Raw genomic sequence first — 15991 nt, 5'->3', positions numbered from 1 at the left:
ATACCGCTACCTAAAGGTCATATCTCATTCACAACAAACGATGGGTTAAGGTCACTCTCTCTCGTCAAGCTTATACGATCACCGTACAGTAATCAACATGATTTACGTAGCTACCCCAACGGATTTTTGACTTGTTACTACTAGAGACTGACTTTCCCAATCGTCTACTCTAATGTTGCACCTTCCCTGGTTATAAATTTATTGGAGCAATTGTTCTTGATATCGATTTGATACAGTTAACGCTATGGGAATAAACAGCAGCAGCAGTTCCAGCTTAATAGTTGTTTTGTATGTTTTGTGTGTGTGTGTGTCTATGCATGTAAGGGCGGGGCAGGGGCTGACATATGAAATTGTGGGCTGTAGAAGAAGCAAATGGAGGAATGAGGAATCCCATCTGTGGATGAAAGACAGCAGTTAGGCCAGATTCCATTAAATCGAAAAACGAGTTACTGAAACCCATCTTTTGTGCATAGTTTCACTCATTGATGGCCATAACATTTATATATATATATATATATATATATATATATATGTATATGTATATATCCATCTCCTCCCTCTGTCCGAGACTTTTAAATTTGGGGAGAAGAGAAGCCATATTTAATAATCTAAAGTTGAGAGCTTGCGGTTTTTTAATTGGTTTCATTCGGTCATAATTTTATAATCCAACAAAAATCTTGATCATATCGTTTTATTTTAATTGAAAAGTGGTTACCCCATGATTATGATTATAATACAATTACACCCTTGAAAAGTTAAAAGCCATATCTTACAATCTAGAATATCAAACATTGAAAACATATCTCAGGCGGAACCAAACCCCTTTTTGTTCCAGCATACTGCAACTGAATCGACTCGCCACGGTGACAGGACACGACATAGCAAGCTCCTTATTGCGCACACGAAGTCCGAGGTTTTAGTTGGCAACGCTCTCCATTATCGATGGGCAATACATATTTGCGGCATTATTTAACAAAGCAGGAGGCACTAGCATATAGCAGCAAACAAACAGTAATGTTGTAGCATGGGTGGGTTTTAAACCCTTTTTAGGCACCCAAGGCCAAGGGCCATGAACAAGATTCCTGGTAACAAGGGGTGGGGTGGGGGTGGGGGGCACATGAGGATGGTCCGGTCCTATGGTCCCCTTTGTCTCCGCTGAAATTCCTGTGGACATTCACTTCCATTCCATGTACGCATAAACAACCAAATAGGCAAAATCCTATTCCTATCTAGTACGACTTATACCTTAGTCAATCAAACTCTAGTTCCACATGCACTTCATTTCCATCACCACACTTCTCTTTACATTTTCCAATTCTTTTATTTCTTCACCCAATTCTTTTTAACAGAATAATATTTATGAGTATTATTATATCCATCACTTAACTGTTAAAGTATAATAGATTTTCACAGTACTATTCATGTCAATCACTTTGTCACATGACAATAGAATAATTTTTCAAAAATTAATTCTTACCATATAACAAAAGTACTTGATGTGAAATGTCCCGTAAATGTCTATTATCTTTTAATAGTTAGGTGATTAAATTCGTAATACTTAAGTTGAATAATCAAAATAAAAAATCTTGAAAATTAAGTTATTTAAAAGAAAATTTTTTATATTCTGGACTTTCTAAATTAATTATACTCTAGTTCACTATAGACTCACATAAACTCAAGTGTGAAAATCAAGAATTTAGATTTAGTTTAGCAATTTTTTCATCCATTAATTCGTATCTTTTGAAAAAATTAAAAAAAGTTTAAGATTCAAGTGTTATTTTAAATTAATTAGTTTTTTTTTTATCAATTAGAAAGTCCACTTTTTCTTTTTTGCCAAATACAACATCATATGGTTGTGTGTTTTGCCAGTATTATTCTATACACGGTTAATGTTTTTAAATTCTACAAGTAAGATTAAAACATTATTACATGTCTTTTATGTCTTATATAATTAAGGTTCTAATTTTTTCAATTTTCCTTAATGAAGTATGTGTCAACCTTCTAATTTCTCTCGTAGAGATGTATAAAATACTTTTTTATTAATACTTTATATTAACAGAATTATGAATATATGTTTATTATAAACCAACCTCTACCCAAATGTTATCTATGCACTATTTATAAGTTAATTGTTGTTTAATATTGTGTAATATAGTTAGTTTAGTGGCAAAAAAATATCATGAAGAGTAATATAAGCTAAAATATGATTTTGGAAAGAAAATTAGATTTATCAAGATTCTGCTTAGGAATAATTTTCTAATATTTCTTCTTTTTTTTTCAAATCACTATTATTATTGGATTGTAAGATGAATCTTACCTATTTTTTTCTTCAATATTTCTTTTAATTAGATATGAGATTACAAGATTGTTAATGAAATTTTGTCTCAACAGTGAAGAAGAGATCCCAAATCTTTTAAATTTTAAATTGAAATCTTATTATGTACGAGTATCATCCAACATTAATGTTAAGTTATTTAGTTTCTGTAATTGGCATTATTTTCTTAGGATCTAATCTGTATATAATCTTATATAAATAAAGAAAAAAAAACTAGGTATGGGACTTTTTTTTGTTAATGTTGTTAGCTTTTCTCCTATGCACGACAATGTAAAGGCTAGTGTGTGGAATGGAGGCTCCTGGGTCCAGCAAATAGAATGTCTGGTAAGCGTCTGCAACCCAATACAACAAGTCTTTATAGTGTAATCTCCCTAAAAAAGGGTGGGCTCTGGGGGCAGAGAAAGAAACATCCCTTTCACTTACTTTTTATGCCCCCTTTACTGCCCTTAGTGGCCCATGAATTCGTGTGGCAACAATGGGGAACATACCCCTTGCAAAGCTACTCAGCTACCCACATTATTTATAAATTTAGCCAATGTCACGAGCTCAAATTCTTCTACATTTCTCGTGCACTGTTTTAAAAAATATATTATTATTACTATGATAAGCTTTTGCATCGCATCACAAATCATGTTTCCACTCATTCACATTTAAGATTTGAAGAAGTTGGTATGCCAATAAAATCATACTCACCAGTGAATGTTTTCTTTAATAAATTTCATGATGGACCAACATTCAAACATATAAGATTGGCAAAAACATATACTTAATACTAGTGCATGGAAAGGAGGAAAAATCCATGTAAAGGGCATGCATAGGTATTTGAATTCGATAGTATTTTGAAGAGAGCAAAGATATTGTCGAAGAAAAACAAGAGGACGTGGAAGGGGAGACATGAGCGTGCAAAGCAACAAAAGACAAAATTAAAATACAAGGATTGAGGTGGGCATTGGAATCAATCTCATGTTGGAATATGGAAACCAAAGACCTTAGAAATTTACTTTGAAGAGAAGACTAAATATATAAAAATGACGCACGTGTGCTGAACACGGGCCGAAGCCGATGCCCGAATAATTTGTTCACCACGAACACTATTACTACTACCATCCACTCCTTACTTTATTGAAGAACGGTACACATTTTCTCCTCCATTTTTCCGTGTTCACTCTCTCTCTCTCTCTCTGTGTCATTCTCGCATGTCAATTTCAAAAGGAGAAACTATTTACGTATGAAACAAGTCCGGTAGTCAAATCCCTTTATTGCATGACATTTACGAGGGGTAGCAATCATTTCATATTCTTTCAGAGATTTGATTGAAATCTTGCTGTTGTATTTAATCCCAAGTAATGTATCTGTCTTCTGATCAATGCCGTCATTTCAATTTATGAGATGCACACAACATAAACAAGACATCTAATCCACCCACTGGCTAACTCAAACGACAACAATCTTTGAAATGCTTCGTTTTTACTGTACACATTCAAGGGCCTCGGGATGTTACTAAAGCACTTTAAAGTGTTGAGATTGAAGTTTGCTTCTTCAGCCTTTTTAGCCTGTTTCCGTCAAGCCAATTAGTTTTGATAGTAGTAATAAATTCCCTCCATGTTGCAGTGGATAAAAAAAAATACCGAGGTGTTTCTTTTCCTCTTCTTCTTCTTTGTTTTTATAAGGAAGGTGATGGGATAATCTGGGCATTGGGCTAAGATAACTGAAGTGTCCCACTTCATTTGAATGTTGTTTTTGTTTTTTGTTTTCCACATTCTCTCTAGTCTCTTCTGTCATATATTAAATTTTCCTTGTCTGAATTAAATATATAGTTGGTAATTACATGCAGAGACTTAGTTCAGACTTTGCCATAAAGAGTAAGCTACACATAAAAAAGTAATGGAATGTTTAATGACTGATGATTTCACCTGCACAGCTTCCATGTTGCCATACTAACTCCACCCCCACCCAAAAACTTGATCAGTGCCGACAAGTGATGTCCCAAACTAAAACTAAAACTAAAATTAAAATTAAATATTCAGAGTTGAATTTTTGCCACCCACCAACCTTAAAAAGGTCCTTTTTTCTGTCCTAAGAAATAAGGTTTTGGCATAAAAACATTGTCCGAAATGAAAAATTAGATGTTGGGAGGGATGGGTAGCAAAAGATAAGAAGAAAAGGCCCGTGGAGGAGTCGGACAAAAGAATTAATAAGGGGGCGGGGAGGGTGCACAAATAAAGCATACGAGTAGTCAAAAATACCAACATGAAAAGTACCATGCATCAGGGCAATTATTACCCCAGTCCAGTTTTTGGCAACCCACACACATTCGTCCCTATCGCCACGTGTACGGCTCACATTCTTCATCACCCCCAAATCACAAGGAGGATCAGATAAAGGGGGGCTTCTCCGTAAATTCATGTTTTCCGTGAGGTGGCAAACGGCATTTTCAGCAACTTTTGCCTTGTTAAGAAAGTAGAGCAAAAAGGAGCCCAAACCCCCCATTTTCTCCTTCTTTGAATCCAAGACTTTTGAAGATGGAAAAAACAGCCAATAAACAAAAAAAGAAAAAACAAAATGGTTACCCAGTTTTTTAACTTACTTAGAAAAACAGCTTCCCGATAACTAAATTCTCAGCCTTTTTTGTTGTCGAGCCGAAGAAAAGGTTCTTGTTTTCTTTCTCTTGAGTCTTGCCTACTGGTTCTCAGCCCCGAAACAGCCATGGGGGACACCGGTCCGGTCCGGTTCCCTGGAAACCTTGACCCAACAGCGCAAGAATTTTGGCCAGCACAAATCCCCGTTTGCCAACCCCAAATTCCTCTCTTTAGACCACCCCAACTTTACTACCCGTACGCTACTCCTCCAGCGGTGCCGATTTGCGATGGCGGCGTAGCACAGTTCCATACGCCCGTACCTGCACCCGCACCAACGGCGTATGTTACATCTTCCATGGTGGTTGCCCCGCAGCCGCCACTGCCACCTCCGACGGCGGCGGCGACGAGGGCTTTAGTGTTGACGTTGGTCCCATGCGATGTTAGCGAGTCCAAGGTGAGGAAAGAATTGGAAGTTTTCGGGGAAGTACGTGGGGTCCAGATGGAAAGAGTCCGAGAAGGGATCGTGACCGTTCATTTCTACGATCTGAGACATGCGGAGAAAGCGTTGAAGGAAATACGAGAGCAGCACATGCAACAGCAAACCAGGGTTCGGAACCAGTGTGTTGCAGCTGCTGCCGGGTGTGAACCAGGAGAGATTAACGCGTGTGCGCCACTGCCTCCTTCTGCGCGTGGACTTATAGCGGGACGAGCTGCTTGGGCCCACTTTATTATTCCGGCAAGTAATGCTGTTCCTGACGGGAATAATCAAGGAACTGTTGTGGTTTTCAACTTGGACCCCGGCGTTTCCACTTCTAAACTTAAGGAGATTTTCCAAGCTTATGGTAAGTTTTGCTTCTCCACCTTTTCTCGTTGTTTCAAAAAAAGGAGAGTTGAAAAGGGTTTGATTGGCACCTAAGCTGTCTTGTTTTCGTTGTTTTTTGTTGTTTCAAATCGATGAGTCTCTATCTATTTTTTTTTTTTGTTTTTCCTCTTTGCCTGTTGAATTAGTATTGTCTCTCACTGTCAAAAAGGAGGCACAGCTTTTTTGAATATTTATAAATATGGTTTCATCCCTACGTTAAATTCTTCCTTTCCGTTGGTTTTCTTCAGTTTATTTTGTATATTTTTTCACTTTGTTGTCAGGTCCCGTGAAGGAACTGAGAGAGACACCATTGAAGAAACACCAAAAGTTTGTGGAGTTTTTTGATGTAAGAGATGCGGCTAAGGCTTTAAGAGAAATGAATGGAAAAGAAATTAATGGGAAGCAAGTTGTGATTGAATTTAGTCGACCTGGAGGATACAGCAGGAAGTTCTTCAACTCTAACAACGCCTCCAACGTTAACGCATTTGCAGCCTGCGCTAATAATATTTCATTGACGACCAACAATTACCATATAAGAAATTCGGAGTACCCATCTTCACCCCCGGCGCCGCCGCCTCCTCCAGCTTCGTTGTCTCGCAAATTCTCTGGTGGATTTTCTTCGAACATTCCTCGTTCATTCCTTTCTCAAAGCCAATCGCCAACGAAGAAAGCGTCTAATTCTAGTAAGGGAAACCCTAATGGGAATAGCAACAGCAAAGCTTCGGTTGAAGCGTCAGTGGTCGAAGAGAAGGTTGGTGGTGGAGGTCCTAAGAAGAATGCGAAGAAGAACCAGAACAACCAGTGGACCGTTAGTATTAGCAATGCGAGTAAGCAGCAGCAGTGTAGGGGCAGGCCATGGAAAGGTAGACAAGCAAAGAAGTTTGATCCTCGTTTCCTTATAAGTGAAGATGCCATGGTGGAATCCAGTCGTAAAGATTCCAGGACCACTGTTATGATCAAGAACATACCCAACAAATATAGGTTAGTCTCTTTTTACTTACTACTACTTCAATAGAAAATTAAATGATTGCATTTTTCGTTTCGTGGTAAAATGTAGGGAATTTTTTTGTGAATTTTTTCGTTCTTTCTTTTTCTTTTAAATTATTGCTTATTTGTAATTCTGCGGCGGTTTTTGTGTGTTTGAATTTGGCATGTTGCAGTCAGAAATTGTTGTTGAACATGCTGGACAATCACTGTATTCACTGCAACGAGCAGATTGCTGACGGGGACGAGCAGCCCTTATCTTGTTACGATTTCGTGTACCTCCCCATTGATTTTAAGTAATTCTTCTTATCCCCATTGATTTTATGTTGTGATGAAAACTGACGATTATTTGTATAATTTATTTATTTTTATTTGTATAATTTATTTACTAAACATTATTTTGCTTGGAATTGTTATATTTTTGAAATAAAAAACAGCAACAAGTGTAATGTGGGATATGGATTTGTGAACATGACATCCCCACAAGCAACATGGAGACTCTACAAGGCTTTCCATCATCAACACTGGGAAGTTTTCAACTCCAGAAAAATCTGTGAAGTTACTTACGCAAGAGTTCAGGTTTTTTTTTTTGTTTTCTTTACCCCAATAAGTTTACTCTTTAAGCCCGATAATTCATACGGGATTAACTTTTTTTTTGGATATGATTTTTGTCAATTGATTAAAAAATTAGGGATTGGAAGCTTTGAAAGAACATTTTAGGAACTCAAAATTCCCATGCGAAATGGATCACTATCTGCCAGTAGTTTTTTCGCCACCTCGAGACGGGAAACAACTGACTGAGCCACTTCCTATTGTTGGTCAAAAGCAGCAGCAGCAGTCTATCATAAGCGGTCCCTCCGCCAACGCCAATGAAGAAGAAGAAGAAGAAGAAGACGACGACGACGACGACGACGATGATCATAGCGTTGATGAGGTTTGTAATGATGATAAGGTGCCTGGTGATGGTGGTGGCGGGAGTGCAAATACGCCTCAAGAAAGTAATGCCAACGACCCCAATCATTTCAACTACTGTGATTCTGATACTGTTGACCAGCATGAGAAGCCCTCAGTAACGGCATCAGCAGCCAAAGGCCAAGCGGCGGCGATGTTAGTCATGATTAAATAAAGGAAAAAAGAAAAAGAAAAACAAAGAAAGTGAAGGGTTGGTGCAGCGTTGCGGCCTGAACCCTGAACAGGCCCTGAAGCCAAAAATTTTATATCTTTGTGACATTTACTACTACTCTTACATGAAGAAGTGAAATATGAATACAATATAATCTTTGTTTACTGCAACCAAGGCAGTGTCCATTCACAGCTGTGTTTGCTGTTGGAATTGGCTGCACCAACCAATGCCCAATGGGGTGCTTGTTGAGCACCGAGCCTCTCTTATATAGCTGCCCAACCCACCGCCAGCCTAAGGCTTTCTGTCATTTCTCTCTCTTTTTTCCTCTTTCAGGTTAGCTGGCTGGACCATCATCACCGCCATTAACTCCCTCATGACCTCCCTTCCTGTTGCTTTCTTAATTAGCATGATAAAGAAATGTAGTGTAGCCTTAGAATTTTTTTTTTGTATTTTGTTTTTTAATTTGGCTTCAAAATTGTACTGTTACCACCAGCTTAACCGCTTTTAACTGTTGTAGTTTCGAAATTTTTGATTTTTGTGATTCTCATAGTTTTTTTTTTTTAATTTTATTTTAAAGGATTATGTACATCGGAAAAATTGAAGCATGCATCTCTCTCCATCTATGATGCTAGGATGTGTTTTTTTTTTTTATTGTTTTTGTTGACGAATGAAGGTATAGACCGATGGATAAAGAGAAAGCTTCTACCATTGTTTGTAAGGCAGGCAGGACGTGACTGTTTCCCTACTGTTGCTAATACTTTTTGCAGTGGTTGCCTGTCTTTTTTCGCTTGTAGCCTGCCGCACTACACCCTCTAATGTTCAGCATTTGGGCTTATTCTCTACTGTTTCTATTACTGTTACAATTGTCACAGGGTTTAGCAACATTTAATTTAAGTTCCATTAATCAAACAATCAGCTCGGCATATAGCACTGTAATCAAGAAAACCAAATATAGCATTGCACCTTTTTAGATTTCAAATGGGTTTTTGTCATTGAGCCAGTATTTCAAAGATCGTTGTCAATTACCGAGTTATTTATGAAAATATTTTTCTTTTGAATGCGGTAATTAATACAAGGATAAATCAGGCTTTGAATAATAAGTTTATTGATTAATCGAAAACTGACGTGTATATTGTCTTTGAACTAAAAGTTGCATTAAGCTTTTTATCTAATGATAAATGCACGTATATTTCAAGAAAATGAACAACTTATGAGTTGGAAAAGAATTGATGGGTCAATATGATTCTATTTCTGGAGGTAAGATGTGATTGACTTTATTGGTATACAAGGAAAACATGGCTAATTAGTATTATTAGTAGATAAGCAACTGCATTTTTTCTCATATAAAATCTTATTATATATAAAAAGCTGAGTCTAATTTCACTCCGGTGATCCACAAAAGGTGAGAAATGAACTTAATTTGAAGAATATATAAATTGAAATTTTGTTAATGACAACAGTTGTCTCAAGTTCCTTTTTTATTTCTTCTTTTGGTAAGCTTGCAGCTTGCTATGGTTTGTTTCCACTTTTAAAGCTCGAGCATCATTTTGTGTTAACGTGGGAAAACCGGCTTTTTTTCAGTATGAAACTGAAATGGACTTTTTCTTTTCCTTATTGTGGGGGCTGATGAAAGGATGAACTTTCTAATATCATCGAAATTTACCCTCTATTTTTTTAAAATGTAAATAAGTAGATAAATGTTTGATGCAACATGACTTTGTAAATAAATATGATATCAAAGACCAGGATGCTATAATTTCAGTTAACATTTTAACTCAATAATAGATACATATATGTTTCTTTAAAACATTAAGATTTGAATTCTCCCTTTTTTTAAGAAAAAAAAAATAAAAAGAACTAATTCCAAATAACATACAACAAGATTAGCAAAATAAGTGATATAATATTTTAATTAATAACAAGTCAAGTTTGGACATTATTAACACCCGAACATTTGACTCATTAATTGGTGCATGATACCTGCCTAAAGAGAAAAATTCGAATCCTCTTTCTTTCAATTATAAAAAAACAAAATTTAGACATTACTACCTAATGGCTTAGTTTGGTATTGTTAATTGAGGTTGAAACATGTTTTAAGTTGGTAGCAGTTTTATTGGAAAATACTGAAGCATTGTTATGAAAAAGTGTTTAATATGACTGTAAAAATATTTTGGTTGTGACTGCAAAAACGCATCGAAATAGTAGTTTTAGGATGAAAAAACTTAATGGTTGAACAAGTGTTATTAAATTGAAAAGTGAAGTGTTTCGCATTGTGTTTGGCGGTGAAACGTTGCACTTCATGGCCCAAAGCAATGCCGAAGAATGAATGAGCACTCACTTTACTACTTACTTGCTCGGTTATAAGTGAATGTTCCTAGACTCGCCAATATATATATTACTCCTTGTTTTCCAATGAGCTGTTCACATTTTGATTTTTGTTGATAAAAATTTGACCTCTTGTAATTTTATATTTAACAGGTGAAACACTGTGCAAAATTATTTCTTTAAAACTTTGGATGAAGCAATTTTAAAAATATATTTTGTAAAATTGAATTAATTAAAATGTTTAAAATGATAGGTGTCAAAGTTAGAGTATTTAATTTGATAAAAAAAAAAAGGGTAAATTGCGAGAATCGAACTGGATCAAAGGGAGTTGAGGTTGACAATGGATAGTCTTGTAATAACTAGATCTAAGTAGAATTTGGAATCTTATTAATAAAGCTGTATTGCTGATCTCTGGCTTTTGCTCAAGACTTGGCTTGAGTACTTAGACTGAGATGGTTCCCTCTTTCATTTCACTAGACTGATTCTTCATGGTATCCTTTGTCCTAATACAAAGAAAGGAGAAGACGAGAGCGTTCAAGCTAGGATGATCAAATTGGAAAATTTATCCATGTGAACAAGTTTATAATTTGCAGAGCCCTTGATTCGTTTTTCCAGTCTGGATGAAATCGTAGAGTGTTATGGTTTTGTTTGCAATATATTCTCAAGAATTATTAATTATGATGTACTAATGCATGTTTAATTTCAGGTAACTTGGTTGACCAGCTCCATCGTTTGTTGCCCTGTATGTATATCTTTGTTCATTACATGACAACGTCATCCGACAAACATAGAAAACAACAAGTAATGGATACATAAGAGACAGAGATAAGGCGAAGGAACTTGCAAGAAGAGAAGAAATGGGAGTTGGAGAAGAAAAGAGGCAAAGCAAGTATGTGTACAGATAGGGGAGGTGGAGAGCATCAGCTGGAAGGGATTGGCTCGGTTATCTACGTGAATTGTAGTCGTAATTCAATATTGACGTTGTCGTACCATATGTACTCGGAAAGAGAGAGACCACGTGAATCGCTGACAATGTAAAAATAAAACCCCTTGAGCCTTGACATGTTGGACTGCAAATGATGTGGCACCGCATGTGGCCTTCGGAAGAGCCTTTGACCTTCACCTCTACCTGCTTAGACCCTAAGGCCTAAACTCCTACCTTTCAATGTTTGTATTTTGGACAACGCCAAAAAACCGGCCCTTCTCATCCTCTACTCAGTCTGGGTAGTAGTATATTATTCACTATTCTTTTTTCATTATAATCAATGAATGTTATGATTCAATTTAAAGTTTTAAATTTTGTTATCTATGAGCGAAAGAAATAATTTTTATTCGGAAAGTATATTAACATCAACACGACGTATGCCTAATAGCTAGGTGAGTTTATATGCCTCTGCAGCAGGGTGGACTATGGGGCTGGGATTCTACTTGTAGCCAGCCCCAGATTGCAAAGCCACTGAACCAGCAAAGAAGGAACTCACCTGATTGCATCCCTCACATGGTGAATAAATTGCCATCCCCCCATGTGAACCATGGTCCATGAGTATGCATAATATGGCAGGAGCACACCCCAACAGTGAGGTTTTTCAAAATTTCATTGTTGGGTCCTTGTCTTCTAGCTCTCTGCCTCTGCCACAGTCCGTGCAATCAGCTTTGGTGATGAACCTTGGGGGTTTCGACACGTGGACCATCCATTGCTCGCTACGTGCCTCACTTATATATCCAGCTCCTCTGTGGTGCCGGTTTGGGCCTGGGTTTTGGGTTTTTGTTTTTTCTTTTGGCCAACCTCGTATTGTTGGTGTCAAAGAGTACTGACGGTTTTAAGTTTTAACCGTGTTGACCGACTCCATGCAAGACAAATTTCTAGTCTTTCTTATTACCAGACACAAAATCGAAGTGAATCACATCTCCATGTTACAAAACCAGCTGTGTAGTTCGAAGCCTGACCCTGTCTCAGTTCAAAGTGGGCATTAATTTCGGTTATTATGCCATTACATAATTGGCTATTCTATACTCTACACAGTAGAAATTGGGTCTATTTAAGAACATTTTACCCTCACGGAAAAAACATGTTGAATAAGGATTGTCATGTGTAGTTTTTAATTTTTTTTTTCTTTCTCTTGTTCCTGGGAATTTGGTTTGTAGAGAACCATTGCAAACGGCATGTGCTCGATAGGTGAGGACAGGGGACCGACGGAGCAATTAAAAACTAGACCTCTCTCATGGTGTGATTTGGATGATGTTTTTTGTCCTGCTGTTAAATAATTTTAAGTTGAATAAAAAGTCTATTGACATTTATTGTTTACCAATAATGAGATCATATAGATGAAATTACCGCATGCTTTCGCATTTATTCTTTAAGTTTTGTCAAGGGGAGTAAAGAAATTAACACCGAAAGGGTGTTAATTTGTTGGTTGAAGGATCACGCTCATACACTCTGGTGGTCAAGTTGGCACGGATCTGAGTTAGGCATTAGGTGGAGTTATACTCATCGTGTGGGAGCGTGAGAATGAGACTCGTACATGTGAGTCTTCACTCTTCTTCAGTCACAATTTTAAAAGATTTATGCTTTTTGTTTAAACCATATATAATCTTTTCCAGTTTTTTTTTTTTAAATATACAATGAAGTTATTGTTTAGAGGTCATCCGCCGATGTTGCTTCCTTTGATACTGATGCCTAAATGGATAGCTGTTTACTTTTGAGTATTTTGATCCTTAATACCAAAAATAGTATTTTGTCTAAATTAATTATTGTATTGCGAATGGGATATTGGAAGGAGCTGTAATTGAATTAGCGTAAAGGTTTGTCCTTGGGGATTGTGGAAACTGTCCAGTCTCATGAGTCAGGGTTGTATTGTAGTTATTTAAGCTCCGTTAAGACTGACAACGATGCGAGTTAAGAAGACTGACAAAAGTTTGCAGTAACGGGGTTGTTTGTCCTTTCCAAAGTGAAATTGTTGCCGTAACCAAGAATGTTTAGATGAGCGCAAATTTAATTAAGAACGTGCTTGACTGATGAATAGGGCAAAGGGTAGAATGTAGACACTCGACAGAGCGGTAAGTGGTCAAAGATTTGGTCCCTTTTGAGCCGATCAATGCCACACGGTTGGCCACTTGGACCCATCTTATTATTTTTCTTTCTTTTATCAGAATTCATTTTGAAACCCAATAAAAAGGTCAAATTAAAGTCTTTCCAGAAACCACTACTTCCCTTCCTCTCTCACTCTCCGTCTCCATTTTTCTAGTTTTTGGTCTTCTTTCCCAGGCAAATTGTTTGGATTTGCCCCCAACATTACGTTTAAGGAATTGGTGAAGAATATTTGTTCGGTTTAGGTGTGTGGTAGGAAGAAAGAAATGGATCAAATAGAAAATTCAGGTGTCCATTTCAAGGTCATTTTCACACAAATAGATCGACCAAGCTATTGTTAAATCTTAACAACATGAAACCATATACTTGGACTTACTAAATAAACTCCTATGGCTGTGAAAGCAACATCACAAACAAGAGAAAAAGAATATGATATCAGCCTTTACAAATGAGTAATATATCTGTTCACTTATTGGAACCTGTCAAAACTTTCACCATAATCTGCATGACTTCGACCCTCATTTGCAAAGACAAAATGTAATCAGCTGTATCCCTGAAAAGGCCATCCAAGCCCATGGACTCGTTGTTTGGAATTAGCTTCTTCAGGGTTTTTAGCTTCTTTTCAACACGGTTCATGGGCCTTCTAGAACCTTCTAGACGTGCCCTTCTCTTCATCAAAATACTTCTGGGCCTTCTGCACCTAAGATGCCTTACCTTTTTGCTAGCGACTCTCTGCTTCTTAACTTTCAACCTTCTGTTGGCCTGGGCTTCCAGAAGTTTGCTCCACAAAGACACGTTGGACTCGGACATTTCCCCATTACCGTTCAAATGGGCAGAAAGGAGGGGAAGTGGAGAAATTCCCATGATTCAAAATTCTGGGTGCGTTAACACACTGTCTTCTCTCCAGAAAACTTGAAGCACACCTTTCAAACCTTTGTTGCCAAGACAAAGACCTTGTACAGCACAAACGGCAGGATTGAGAGCTTTTATATGGATTTTTGGGTACTTGGTTGGTGGCCAATGAGATAATTCAAATAATTTAATGACAGCCAAAAAGGGTGGGGACAGGGAGGGTACACAATATCATGGAAGGCTTCCAAGGGAATGGGATGAATGAATAAGCGATAGCCAAGTGTACCTAGGCGTGTTGCTTGTTGCTTTGGGCATGTTCTCCAACTCGATGCACATGCAACCACATGATTCTACACCACCACCCAACCCCAACCCCCCTCTAAACCACCACCTTCAATCACCCTATCTCATCAAAACACCCTGGATTATTCCTACCCACTTTCCAAATTCAATGCATAGAAAAATGTAAATAGGGGTCCATCATTTCCTCATTCCAGCTCAATCAACATTGGCATTCCACGTTTGAAGAACTTCCATCCTCCTGGCCGTTCATGGTGGTTAGCCCATGTTTCCAGACAGGAAACCTACGCATAAAGAATGGAGGAATTTATGTGCCTGAACATTGTAGCTTGTTAATATATGTGTAAACAAGAGTAGACATTTTAGATCCTAATGTTGGGATAAGGTAGATATTCTTCTGACATTCATGAACCACATTTTCCATCAAAATGATGATTGTTTTCTTAAGCAAGTATCTAAACATCATGTTCGAACATGTTCTGATCACAACAAAGTACACATGAAACTTGACCTAGACAAATCTTAGGGACAAAGATGCATGTATCTATCACCGCCGCCGATCCTCTAGAAAACTTTCTATAAACCTTGAGGTTATACAATAGTCTTTTCTTTGCCTTGTTCCAACACCAAGTTACACCTAAAACTATACAAACTAGCTGCGTGTATATATATTGTCATCGAGCCATTCATATATAATTGTATGATTTTTTAAACATATTTAACCAATTATCAGGCAAATACGAAAAATTAAAAAAAAAAAAACAGAATGAAAAGGAATGATTTTAATCACCCATCAAGTTCCAAAAAGGTCTAAAATTGCGTGGTTTTAAACATGCAATCGTGACTAAATATAGGCCAAGGCATGGTTCATTTTTTACTGAATTTCCAGCACTCCAAATTAAACTTAAAGTGACACGTCTGATGATTAGGTGGGCATACATTGTAGCATGTTCTGTTCCTGATGTAAGCCTGTTATCCAACTGCTCATGCATATTTGTTTCTTAATATTTCCCCCTCTATTTTTACAACAGCAACCATTTGTTATGACGGCTGCGGCACATGGATGAATCCCTGGCCACATTGCTATGCATTATTTAGTTGTTTATCCATTAAACTTTTGTTAGGAATTTTATAATACTCAACATATGTATGTATGTATGTTTCAACTAGTGAGACGGCACCGGTTATTAACATATAAGTTAGTATTATTTAAGGCTTGTTAATTCCAGTTCTCTTTCGATAGAAACCAAAGCTTATTTGCTCACTCAGTAAATCAAATTTAATGCGGGTAAAATATTTCTTTTTTTTTTTATCTCACTCCGTAAATCAAGTTATGAAATACTAAACTATTTTCACTCTATTTTATTCATAAAAAAACAAATATTTCATTCCGTTTCTATTCATCTCTGCCATTAAAAATTATCCTGAAAATGAAAAGCTGTTAGATAATAAGATACTTTAAAAGAAAGAAAAGAATCTACAATTAACTGATTCATAGGTTAAGCACTGTTCGGCATGACGAGGAAGGACCACTTCCACGTGC

At 37.0% G+C, this 15991-nt stretch overlaps 2 protein-coding genes across 2 annotated transcripts; one reads left to right on the top strand and one right to left on the bottom strand.

Annotated features, from left to right (window-relative positions):
* On the top strand, positions 4834-8053 carry LOC18609625 (protein terminal ear1). The gene is made up of 5 exons (XM_018114688.1): positions 4834-5756; positions 6058-6757; positions 6937-7056; positions 7198-7339; positions 7452-8053. Exons 1-5 carry the CDS (start codon positions 5042-5044, stop codon positions 7884-7886), a joined length of 2112 nt encoding a protein of 703 aa, XP_017970177.1. The 5' UTR covers positions 4834-5041; the 3' UTR covers positions 7887-8053.
* LOC18609624 (transcription factor UPBEAT1) lies at positions 13564-14247 on the bottom strand. The gene has a single exon (XM_007044823.2). It carries the CDS (start codon positions 14158-14160, stop codon positions 13762-13764), a length of 399 nt encoding a protein of 132 aa, XP_007044885.2. The 5' UTR covers positions 14161-14247; the 3' UTR covers positions 13564-13761.

This window comes from Theobroma cacao, chromosome 2 (assembly GCF_000208745.1).
Source record: "Theobroma cacao cultivar B97-61/B2 chromosome 2, Criollo_cocoa_genome_V2, whole genome shotgun sequence".
Taxonomy (NCBI): domain Eukaryota; kingdom Viridiplantae; phylum Streptophyta; class Magnoliopsida; order Malvales; family Malvaceae; genus Theobroma; species Theobroma cacao.
This window is presented reverse-complemented; position numbering and strand designations above follow the sequence as displayed.

Coding starts and splice junctions, on each gene's coding strand:
- LOC18609625 (XM_018114688.1), top strand. CDS start 5,042: ATGGGGGACACCGGTCCGGTCCGGTTCCCTGGAAACCTTGACCCAACA. Junction 5,757..6,057: donor GGAGATTTTCCAAGCTTATG/GTAAGTTTTGCT, acceptor CTTTGTTGTCAG/GTCCCGTGAAGGAACTGAGA. Junction 7,340..7,451: donor TTACTTACGCAAGAGTTCAG/GTTTTTTTTTTT, acceptor TTAAAAAATTAG/GGATTGGAAGCTTTGAAAGA.
- LOC18609624 (XM_007044823.2), bottom strand. CDS start 14,160: ATGGGAATTTCTCCACTTCCCCTCCTTTCTGCCCATTTGAACGGTAAT.